This window comes from Mastacembelus armatus, chromosome 23, assembly GCF_900324485.2.
Source record: "Mastacembelus armatus chromosome 23, fMasArm1.2, whole genome shotgun sequence".
In the NCBI taxonomy this organism is placed as follows: Eukaryota; Metazoa; Chordata; class Actinopteri; order Synbranchiformes; family Mastacembelidae; genus Mastacembelus; species Mastacembelus armatus.
Genome location: NC_046655.1, coordinates 8772251 through 8784743, shown reverse-complemented (window position 1 = coordinate 8784743; position 12493 = coordinate 8772251). Strand labels below are relative to the sequence as shown.

Genomic DNA, 12493 nt, shown 5'->3' with positions numbered 1-12493 from the left:
CAGTTAAGATACTGTAGATAAGTTATCACACTGTGTGTTGGAGCATAAACCCTTTGGAAGTGGAGAGAAAGCACAACTTCAAGTAGATTTCAATATATTCATTTAAACATTTCTCTTGTCATTATGCTTTTATGTTCTAAAAGCTGTTTTTTCCCCCAAAATGTTTATATATATATATATTTAAAAAAACAGAAATGCCAACATTTAGATCTGTACTTATTAATACAAGATGTTATATATAGTTTGTAAAATAGAAACAATTCCATTAAGTTCTTTACCAAATACCTCTAAAATTTTGTGAATCCAGTCTAATTTATTTTTAAATCAACCAAATTTTGTGCTGTCTGCATGTCCCAGGACATCTCCTTCTCTTGAGTCATTATCAACAACCACGTGGAATTAACGAAATGATTTTAAATGAGTTAATTCAAACATCTGTATTTCACACTAAAACACAAACCAGCCAACTTTCATATCCTCAACTTGTGGCACATTGTCACTGATACAAACATCCTGTACTGTACAGACTCAGTGGGGTTTTCTTGTTGTTTTTTCCTGCTGTTGTTAAAAATATAGAAAATATTAAGAGAAATTTGTACAGGGTCATTCAGGTTAAAAACACAATTTCAGCATTTCAGAGCTATTTACAAATCTCTGTGTGGTAACTAGTTGTCATTCAGCTGTCGATACAGGAGTCAGTCTGTTGGAAGTGAATATCGGATGATTAGGCAAAATAATTCTCTGAAATGTAACATTTTATTACTTTCGGTGAGATTTTTTTTGTTAAAGATTTCTGTTCTTTTATTCTCGATTCAGTTGGGATTTTAATATTTATGAGGGGGGGGGGGACTTTTGCATTTAGTGACATACAACAAATGATCCTAGCTTTGAAGCAAACACAATGTAGTTCATGTTGCATATGTCTTAACAATCATGATGCTCCCAAAATGTTGTCTGTTCAGACAGTAAACCCCCCTCCAAAAAAAAAACCCAAACAATATTAATGTTTACTATTTTCCAATATTTCATAGACAAAACCATTAATAGAGTAATAAAAGATATTACTAACAGATTTATAAGTAATGAAAATAACCAAAGACAAGTAATCTTGGGTACTTGGAGATGGTGGACAAAATAATCATATTGTACCTGGTAATCGTGTCATTTAGTGGACTGTTTCAGCAGATTGCCTTGCAGCACCAGACGCATTGTAACACCTGCAGGAAAAGGCAGCTGGCATCATTTTCATTTAAGATGAATTATAATATTTTTAGGAAATCCACTTTTAGAGTTATTGGAACTGAACCCCGACCACAATTCAAAGCAGCACATAATACCTAAGACAAAGAGGTCAAATACCTTTACTTTGAAAACATGGGAAACAGAAAGGTATGTGGCTATAAACAGAAAGGAGACCAGTTTGTTGAATCAGTCAAGGTTATTTGAGTCATTATGCGACGGCATTGGCTGAAGTTTAACTATAAACACTGTAGGTGCTGTGTCAAATGATACTGAGCAGCATCATGACTCAGATCCAGTTTTTCAGTTTACTGAGGTAGCAATTCACTGAGAGCGTTAATCAGGGCAGCTTTCATTTTATTTTGTTCTCTTTTTGGTTAATACAAACTGTTTGAAATACTCGAGTACCTTCATTTTAGTTTTTTAGTATTTTAATGCCACCGTCTAGTGATTTGAAAAGCAATGTTGGAAAGTGGCTTCATCCAGCCAATTGACTTACTCTTTAGAAAAAGTTAATAAGTAATTATTACATGGTGGAGATGGACATGGACGTGCTTTTACCATTTTAGACTGGAAAGTGTATCCATTCTGCTTAAAGAAAATAAAAATGACCACTAGTGAAATAAAACAACCCAAATATAACATTCGTAAAAAGTTTCTGTAAGGCATTCATTCACCAGGTCGTTTACGCCAGCAGCGTCTGTGACTTCCTCTTCCCAAACCTCAGCTCATCAGTCTGGTGTTTGTCAGGAAAACAGAGGCGTTTTTGACTTAGCCATATCCACAGATGTGAGCGTGAGCTTTACCAGTTACTCCAGTACAGTCTTTAACAATGGCTTTGGTCTGTCCTGCAGCTAAGACTACAAATTATACATACAAGAGAGCCGTAGCTGTGTAAAGTCATTAGATTCATGCAAGACTGTACAGACTTTCAGTGAACTGTCCGAGCTGGACAGGACAAAAGGTGCAGTCCTATCTGCAGGTGGAGCCCAACACGCTGCCCGTCGAGGGTGTGTTGGCGGTGGCGCTGTAATGGGCGTAGTTCTCGTTTGTTGGCGGGCTCGGGAGGATGGAGTTTCCATTGGTGGGGGAGCAGCTGAGCTGGAGCCTCCGTAGGTACTCGGCATGGACGGGTTTGTGGCTCTGCAGCACTTTGATGGCCTCTTCCACCGTGAACCACTCCCGCTTGCGACCTGCAGAGGGAGACAGAGGTCAATGCACGAGCTCCCCAGTTACAACGCAATAAGACAGCTATAAAATAATCAACAGACTTATTATCCAAAATACAACTTATATAATAAAGCCTGCTACTAAGATATGGTTTTTCCTTTTGCACACGTTGATTTGAAATATACAAAGTTAACACCGGAGGCAGTGTGTATTTACACATCAACCTCGATTATTTTGTCTGGTTAACAAGATTAATTAAAGCAAAGTGAAGGCAGATATTTGAGTTTAATTTGAATGCATGTAAAAGTTTAACACATACGCCCACAAACGTGCGTCCATCTACAATAAATAGACCAGACACCAGATAGAGGATGCTCTCCACTGAGCACACAAACTAAGGCTGGATACTGACGTCAGGACCACTGACAACTGTGATATACTGCAGCTAAGTACAACCTCACTACTGCAGAGATCAGTGGCCTCGATTTATAGGCACCTGTTGTCACCAAATACTCCAGTGACCATATAGTCTCCATGCAGTATACTGGCCTTCACATACATGCACAGAGTATTTTGCACAAGAAAGATTTGTTCTGCAGCACACCACACACACACACATATATATGTATATATATATATGTGCAATTGCATCTCCATCTGCAAACATTTGTGGGGAAGATGAAACCGTACCGATGTTGACCGAGTCCTCCCAGTCCTCCAGGGTTTCTGTCACAGTCAATACATACACATACGTCCGGTGCTTCCTATCTTGGTTTTGCTTTAGGGATCAGGAAGAAAGGAAATTAAATATTGAATGATAATATAAGACCACTGTTAAATCCAAAATCAATATTAGAGAGAGGTTTATTAGCTGTTGTTTTTTTGATTATCCTGACACATACAGGGGATTTTAATTTGAAAAGGCTCACATTTTATACGCTAATTTGCATACTTTAATATATATAAGTGAAGGGCTTACCTCGAACACACCAAGCAGGCGTCCTAGCTTGCCCTTTACACCAGCCTGAGAAAGATAGAAAGAGAAAACATTAAAAAAATGTTTTTGGTTTTTTTTTTTTTTTGAAAAACAGGCTCTAGTTCACAGAGTATAGAGACAGACAACAGTCTTCCCTGTGTTTTGAGCAGCTGTGGACTTGAAATAGCCAACGATGATTAGAGGGTGAAAACAATAGAAAAGCAGTGTTCGAACCACAGACTATATTCAGTGTCAAAACAATTCATATCATTTGTTGTTACATTTCAGTGACTTTTAAGTACTTCAGGTCCGCCTCTGTGCACTGAACTCATCTGCGACCCTGCAGGCGGTTTGATACACAAACAATTACCCATGCATGAAAATGTTCCTGAACTGAACTGTAGAACACATCCATGTGCCAACACTGATATTTTTAGAGTTCATTTCTGTACTCCATGGCCTGACAGCTTCTTCACTTTAAAACAGAAACTGTCAACTGTGGTTTCTCTCAAACACTGTACGGTTCCATATGCAACCAGGATGCCTTTAAGACTAGTTTGATGATTGTAAAGTCTTTAGACATTACTTAATTCAGTTATTTTGCCTAGGATTATAGTAATTCTAATAATAGGCATCATTATTAAAGTTTTATTCATTCAACTATACTTCACAGGATTCAAATTACTGTCAAGATATAGGACACGTGTCCTTTCCCCTACTCAGCATACTTCACAAATGTCATTCAGTCCCGCTGATGTGTCTGGATGGCTGGGTTGCAGTGTCTGAATGTAGAGGAATCCAGCGAGGAGCCAAATTTAGACCTCTGACGTAGCTGAGAACACAAGGTTCTCCATCAGTGGGATGGCCGGAATACCAGCGCGATCCTGGGTCACCAAGCTACTGACAGAGCAATTTTCACCCTTAGCATGCAAACCATTACCAAACCACACAACTCCAGTTCCGGTAATTTATTTATTTTTAACTGGAAACAAACACAGACAATAGTGTCAGAGAGTGCAATGTGTGTTCTATTAATAAAAAACCTGTTCCCATCCAAAACATTGCAGGTATAATATTCCCAGCACTCATATGGTGTCATAAATGGTGGGAATTCTTGCAGTTTGAATACTGACACTTGCAAGGACAGAGGACCTTTACAGCAGCAGCTGGTTTCCATCCCTGTCATGTAAGGAACAAGTGGTCTTTGGATGTGAGTTAAAATCAATCACAGTAAAACACAAAAACTGCTGTGCACGACAGTTTTGTGCAGATTCCCTTTGTGTGACCTTGCTCATTTTGTGATTACACCAAAATGACCTCACTTTGGAGGCCAGACTTAACAGGATAATATTAAAACAAAATGAACCTGTAGACTTATTTACCTCCTCGAACACCTCTCGTACTGCGGCACCACACGGCTCCTCCTCCGGCTCCATCCCCCCTCCGGGCACAATCCACTGGTCTGGGTGCCGACTGCTGCTGACCAGCAGAACCTGTCCAAGAAAACAGGACCTTAGTAAATACAGACCATTTTAATATTTTAATTTACTGTGGCATAAGGAATGTGGCTTCATTAGTTCAGGTGGAAGCTAGAAGTCACAACCTCTGACTCAGGCCGACATGCTGCCATATAGTCTTTACTTCGGTTTAGGATGTTTTTCTGGCACCTAAGTCTTTATTCAGAATTGCCTCACTGATTTCACCCCTTCTTCCAATGGCTTTCACTTTGAGTGTCACACTGAAACTGAAGACTTTGACATGAGCCATGACCCTCTGACCCTTTGGACTCAGGACTCACAGTCAGATGACTGATTATTGGCAGTGCTTCTGCTATTTTTTTCCTGTGCTGCTGTTTACATGATCCAAAATCTACCACAACCCACAAACATTCCCATTCAACACGTGCTTCTGACAGACACGTGTTGAGGACCTTTCATGTAAAAATAATAAAAATCAATTCTTGTATATTTAAAATAGCTCACAGAAACTTATACATCAGTGTTTTGAGTTTAACAGAAGTTGGCAAACTAAGTAAAACAAAACATTTGACATTTTTTTCTGCTGATTGCTCATTCAAAGCTATTATCACAGCGGTTCCATTACAACATGACCCCAGCAGACAATGCATATAAAAACAAACACGAGCCACTCAAATCACTGCTCCCTTGAGCACCCGCGAGGGTTTGGATAACACCACAGCTGCACTGCACACTTATGCATAGATCAGATGCGCCTGCGTCTGCGGTTTTTGGCAGTTTCCATATTGCAAACACGACCGAGGTTCACCTGCTGTAAACATTATCACGTTTGTATGATGCAGATCAATCATCACTAAACGACAGCGTGTGACAGGACTCAGGTCTCAATAATATCAACAGCAAAACAAAAATAAACCCAAGGAAGCAGCATTCAGTTACCTTCTGATGAGTCACCACATTTTCTGACCTTAACGTGACTTAATTTACAATATTGTGAATTTTTGTATTTCCTTTGGACGCAAACATACACATACAGCTTCTATTACACCATTAGAATAGATTAACACTTCTTGTGTTGATTTATCGGTTTAGGAATCATTCTGTGATACACCCCGAGCACTGAATGTACATATACATGCATTAAAAAAACAAAACAAAACTGTGTTAAGTAGCTAGTGCAACAGATGGTGACATCCCCCTCTGCCACCCGATCACCATTTCCAGTAATCTGTCCGAGGAGTCAGTCTGTCATTTAATCCTAACTTAGCATTTGTATAGCTTCTCTTTAATGGGATTGTATCTTGCACCAAAGGCCAAACTGATTAGACGCCATGTGCCCAGCGCTTTGTTTGACAGTGAGCGTTGCTGGCTGCTGGCATCCTCACGTGCAACACTCACCGCTCAGCCACTTGCATATCTCCAGACAATATAGGTTGAATGAAGGGTGGGAGGCGGAGGGGTTGCATATGTGTAGCTTTACAGCACGAACGTCAAGGATGAAGAGGTGGATTACATGTGTGCTCGCTTAGTAAACATTTTTCACAGATGAAACAGCTGAAGAACAAGACACAGCAGGTCTTAAAATCTCGTGGCAGTAAATTACATGAGTGAAAAGTACAACAATCTTCTCAGCAGAGTGCAAACTGTAAGAAATGTGAAAAAGCTGTTGTCTTGGTATGTGTGTGTAATATGCAGCAAAGATGGGTTTGTCCTCCTTTTGAATGTGAATACCACCTGCCAGAAGTCTGTTTTCATATCTGCCATTATAGAGATGAACTATTTCAGTTGTATAACCAAAATACCAATTCAGTCATCGCTTGTGTTTTTGATGTGTTGGAGATTACAAAAGGCTCCTGCCTGCATCCCCACACTGTCTGGTGTGTCTGTGTGCTGTCAGTGGTAGCCAGCAAAGCTTAAAGGGAAATCACTGGTGTCAACCAGCCCAAAGCCGACAGTGTGGGATCTATAAAAAAAAAAAAAAAGCTCCAGTCCTGTCGGGACAGTGAGGACAAAGCAGATTTCATCTCTGCTTGTTCCATTTTTATCTTTTGATTGTTACCCCAAATGGCCTCTCAGTTGTCCATCCTCAGGAAACAGCACAGGCTACATTTAGTCTTGTTTTCATTTATTTAGGAATGTAGAGCACCCAATCAACATATTACAAACTGTATATAATTAAGTAATTTGTTCCTTCACACGTGCTTCTGAGGTGAACACAGCTGATAGTTTTATAAGAGGAAGCACATAGAAAACACACTTATATTTGGGAAGAGGATGAGCTTGGAGATACCCGAGATTTCTCAGTGGTATTTTACAGGGACCCCAAACCTGAAAGGCACTGTGGACACCTCTGGTGTTAACTGCCCTCTGTGTTATCCAAAAATCCACAAGAACAAACTTAGAAGTCCTGGATAACCAACATGACAGGCAGTGATTGCACAATGCTGGGGATTTAGAAAAGAAAATCAGTTATTTGTAACTAAATTTGTAGAGCACAGCAGGAAAATTCTGAAAGACACAAACATCTCCTCCTCCTGCCCAAAGCATTCCCAAGCAGGAACGCATGTAGCTGTCAAAAAAAGAAGGCTCCAAATGCCCAGAGGGGAGAATAATGGAAAGTCTCAGCCACTCATGTACTCAAGTGCAGGGGCAGAATCAATAGATGGTAATACACTCATTGCATTATCCAGGAATCAACAAACAGGATGGGTCATAAAGGGGGAAAGTCAGAGATGAACAGAATGAGGCAAATGGACAGAAAGACCGAACGCCTCCATTTCCAGCTCTGACATTATTTACAAATCTGCTGCAATAATTTTTATATCTAACAAGCACAGGTTGACTTTAAGCGTTCGAATTAAACTCTTGACTGATGCACAGACTCATTGCATTAGAGTTTACTTTTAAAAGCTTTTAATGGTACAAATATAAAATTCAGATTTGAATATTAGGATTATAATGTCTAACCTACATCTGCAACAACAGAGTTTTTGGTTAATTGTAGGACATAGACAAAAGTTTAAGATTAAGATTATGAGCCATTTGGCATTCTGTCCCTAGTCAACACATTCAAGTCCAATATTTATGGTACTTTTAGCTCAGTTTTGGTGCTACACCAACACCAAAAGGCAATATGTTATATATGTGATGTCAGTCCTCTACAGTATCCAAAATGTTCATAAACACAAGGAAAACTGTGTGAAAATGTTGTGAAAGGGTCTTTTGTTGTTTTAATTAAACACATGAATTGGTGAAGGAAAAAAAAAAACCTAAGTACTTATTTAATAACGGGTTTCTACAACTTCTCATTGCACTATTATGATGTCAGAGAATGAAAGACACTCTCTTGGCACAGAACCTCCGTGTTTCATGTGCTGTTAAACCCAGAGATCGCTGCTCTCCCTCTTCACTGTCACATTCCCACTTTCCGCTGTTGGGAGTTTAATTGCTGTCAGAAAGTGCCTCACTCTGGGGGCTCAGCTTTCTCCCTTCCCCTCCCAAACAAAAACTTTTCAGCGGCATGTGCGGCTCCTATGTCACCATGCTTGGGTCTCCTGTGTCCAGGAACTGATTGTGTGTGTAGGCATGTATTTAAGGAAACTATTGACAATGCAAAGCTCATGGCTCAAGTTTCTTTAGGCAGAAAATGGCTATTACTATCACCCAAAACTGGTCACAGCCAGATCGGTTCAGTGTCATCTTTGACTGCATGAGCAGACTTGCCTGTCAGAGCCTGAAAATCCTTACGGTGCTGATCACGCCTACACACTCCTGTTGTCACAATATTCTCTGAATATGATTTCCTGAAATTACAAATGATACGACAAACAAGTTCTGAGAAAAAGAAGGCAATTACGCAGTTATGTGGTTTTACTACTACAATTTGAGTAAAATATTAAAAAAAAAAAAACAATAGACATACAGATCTCTGAAGGTATATGACAGGTCCTAGAAAATCTCTTTCATGTTCTTACACTTAAGACATAATGATGACATAACATCCAGTGAGCAGATATGTTTGCGTCTGAAGGTCTGTGTTGTACAGCCAAACACTGGAAGGTACAGGGAGAGCCCTTTGTGCCTGTCTAGTTGAGTCCAGACTGGACTTCATATTGTGTAACAGTTCAAGCTCAAAAAGGTTAAATTTTGATGGAATAATATGCCACAATAAAAAAAAATATGGTTCTGACTTTGAACATAATATTAACAAGTAACTTAAATATATTTTGGAATAAGTTGTTAGCGTCCCTGAAAACATACACCAAAGTACTACATAATAGGAACTCTATTGCAGACTGCCCACATAGTGCCTCACTATGTCTTTTGCCAAAAACTACATTTTCCACAAATGCAGGAAAAAAGAAAAAAAAAAAAAAAAACCTGACTGGTCTGAATCATTTATATTATGTTCACACTTCCCAGCATCCATGTCCTACAGCCTGAGAGCCGTCTATGTTATATCTCACATAAACTGATTGTCTCACTCAGATCAACACATTTGAATATTATATTTAACTTTTTTGCTCATAGCTCATCTGTATCACCTAAAGGTCACTGGATTGGTTTGTTTTTGGCTTTTTGTTTGTGCATATTAATTATAAAACTGAGTGCAAAATATAAAGAAAACAAAAAAAAGATGTACCACAATAAAAAGGTGTTTAGTGCTTGTTGGATTAAACATGGCAGTTTTCCAGTCCACATTATAATGAACATGCTGCAGGCCCCTTTAAATCCACATCATTTTAGCCCGATCGAGGCCGGCGGGATGCGGCATAGTCATGAATGGCTACTGCCTGTTCACGGATGCTGTTCGGTTACTGACTGAAACGAGGCGACAGATATGTTGTTAAACATATTCCCAGTATAAACTCGTTTCTCTTCACTCAACACAGGCCGATGTTAAACCCGCAAATAAAGGAAACTTGCAAACGAGCGCCTCGCCCCCTTCGGGTTAGCTTCGACAAGCTAGCAAGAAGCTAACCGGAAACGGAGGCGATTTGTCTACAAAATAAGAGCCGTGTGATGAGTGGGCGTCGTTTCTAACGGAGAAGGGTTTTATTTAGAAAGTCTTGGTGGTTTGTCGTGTGTTGCTTCTGGAAGCTCCGTTGACAGCTGTCATTTTTCTCTTCTCTGCGCGCTCCACAAACTAGCCTGAACTGGATGGCCCAAGGCGCATCAGCAACACCACGGAAACGCAAACACCAACATTGGCCTCGAGCGAAACAAATACTGCACAGATGCAGCCACGAATCAAAACGTATTATACATTGTTAAAGCACATTTTTATAATCGGCCCCTGTCTGAATGAGAGGGTGCACACAGGGGATGACTAGGCCACAAAGTCTGAGACAGATGGTTCAGCTATGCAGAGTAAATGGAAATACTGGGTGTCTTACCTCTTCTTCACGTTCATTCTTGAAGCACAGACACGCTGCTCGTTTCTTGAAGCCTTCGCCATCGTACGTCCTGGTTTGGTTCGGTTTGAGCTTCATCCTGGATTTTTTCTGCCTCCTCCAGATACAACCGGCAAAAACAGCAAAGGGGGGTCCAGTGAGTTACCAGCGCAGCCGCCACATCGTTACTGATCTCTACATCCGTGGTCCGATATGGTCAGTCATAAGAGGAGGACACCCCGAGGTACCCGACGGGATACCTGGACTTATGTTTTCCTCGTAAGGTCTGGAAGAGATTTGTCAAGTCCAGGATCCAGCAGTTATCTGTGCCCTCCAGTCGGTCGGGTATGCGTGTGTGCGCTCCCGCAGGATCTTATGAAGACAGCCTACACAGCACAGCCCTCCTCTGGATCCGTTTGCGCATGGCCGCTGACTCAGGACAATGAGCAGGCGGGTCGGGCTTATACAGACCCTGATCACTCCTCCTGGGCGGGAGGGATCCCATTGGTTGGAGCAGCGTCAGTGGGTGGAGACACAGGGCTGATCAAAACACTGACAATCAACAAATGCGTAATTTGTGCTTATTCCACCAAACTGGTGCCGCAGGGCATGATGGGAGAGTTTGACAAGTGAACCAGTGCAGTCACTGATGGGGATGTTCAGTACAACATTAATCAGATTGTGTCATATTGTAAAATCTGTTTCTTTTTGTTTATTATGGAAAGAAAAACTATTAAATCATATTTGCTGTTAAAATATAGCACAACAAGGAAGAAGCTAAAACTTATTTTCAAAATAAAATAAAAGTTGTGTTAAATCCATCAGAATTTCTGGATGAAAAAAAACTTTAAAATGGGACAAAATTTTGCACAAGAGCACGTACAACACTTCAAACATTCTCGGGATAGTCACATCAAAACCACTGCATTGGGAAATTAATAAGTGACGCCCATCTTTCACTGACGTTACATCATTTGAGGATGTGTCAGTCCCAAATAGAGAAATATGGTAAAAAGTATTTAAATGGGCTGTTAAGAACACATTCAAAAGTGTTTTAACTAAAATGTTTGAGGTGTGTGAAGATTTGTGCAGTTTACCTGAGGGTCAGAGGTCTCAGTGATGTAACAGTCTGTTAGCGGGGGAGCTGTCACCACCCCTGACTAAGCACACTGAAAGAAAAACCAATATCAAATCATAGCACTCCCACGGTGTGGCTGGGTTCATGTTAGACTCATATAATGTAATGTCGGTCCTTGTCTCTGCTCCACAGGTGGAGTTTCAGAACATGTAATTGTACTGTAGGCATCTGTAACTTATTAACTAAAGAAATGATTACATTCAGTCACTCTTTCATTAAAGTACTTAATGACATGGCATAGCAGATAACCAAATGACACTTTAATGGTGACAATACTGTGCTGCTGTTGATGTCAAATCTGTGTCCATGTGCTTTAACATCTTCCTTCACTCTCAGTTCACCTTTGACCTGCAGGCTGAGGAGGCTCCACATGTTGTATGTTTCCAGATAACGTCAAAAGTCAAGTGACCTCCAGGAGATAAAGCTCAATCAAAGATTGATGAAAGCAGGTCAAAGAGTGAGACAGTTTATTTATTTGTGATGCTAAACATGTGTTGTTGCTAGTGATTCTTTATCTTGTGTGACTCCCCTGCTTTCAGACTGTGGGAGACGACATATTGGTAAAAGGTAACACACGTAGTACCATCATTTCCCTTGATTCTCAGTTGTTATCTTATGCATGTGACTTGTCAACTGCGCTATGTGCATCTTAACATACAAACATTAGCATTTAGCTCCAAGTTTTGTTTTGTGCGGTGACCGAACTCTTTCTTCATTTACCGACAACACTGGGAGTAGCTTTGAGATTGCAGAGCAAACTGATGAGCTTACTGGTGTTGTCATAGGACTAACTCAACCAAAGCGTGATACAAGATCTCAGCGTTCACATGTCATCACCAGTAGCTCCCTTTCACTGATATTTCACCCATGGGTGCACACATAAATTCCTCAGGGTTCACAGAAACATGATTACATATGTACATGACATCATTTTAATCACAGTGGTCATCTGAAAGAAAGACGATAAGCCTGCACACTGGTCATCGTGTTATTGTAGGTCATAGGTCATCAGTCATCATCATCATCTTGTTTTAGCAGGGTTGTACTGACATTACAGTGATTTGATTATGATCTGATTTACAGCGTGACATTTACAGCA

At 40.3% G+C, this 12493-nt stretch overlaps 1 protein-coding gene across 1 annotated transcript; it reads right to left on the bottom strand.

The window, feature by feature from the left end:
* Positions 1 to 511: 511 nt before the first annotated feature.
* On the bottom strand, positions 512 to 10707 carry nudt4b (nudix (nucleoside diphosphate linked moiety X)-type motif 4b). Its single transcript, XM_026327179.2, has 5 exons — positions 10260 to 10707; positions 4768 to 4878; positions 3389 to 3433; positions 3100 to 3187; positions 512 to 2432 (listed from the first exon to the last, which is right to left on the bottom strand). Exons 1-5 carry the CDS (start codon positions 10353 to 10355, stop codon positions 2212 to 2214), a joined length of 561 nt encoding a protein of 186 aa, XP_026182964.1. The 5' UTR covers positions 10356 to 10707; the 3' UTR covers positions 512 to 2211.
* Between the last annotated feature and the right edge of the window lie 1786 nt (positions 10708 to 12493).

Coding starts and splice junctions, on each gene's coding strand:
- nudt4b (XM_026327179.2), bottom strand. CDS start 10,355: ATGAAGCTCAAACCGAACCAAACCAGGACGTACGATGGCGAAGGCTTC. Junction 3,434..4,767: donor TACGAGAGGTGTTCGAGGAG/GTAAATAAGTCT, acceptor TATCTTTCTCAG/GCTGGTGTAAAGGGCAAGCT. Junction 2,433..3,099: donor GGAGGACTCGGTCAACATCG/GTACGGTTTCAT, acceptor CTCCCTCTGCAG/GTCGCAAGCGGGAGTGGTTC.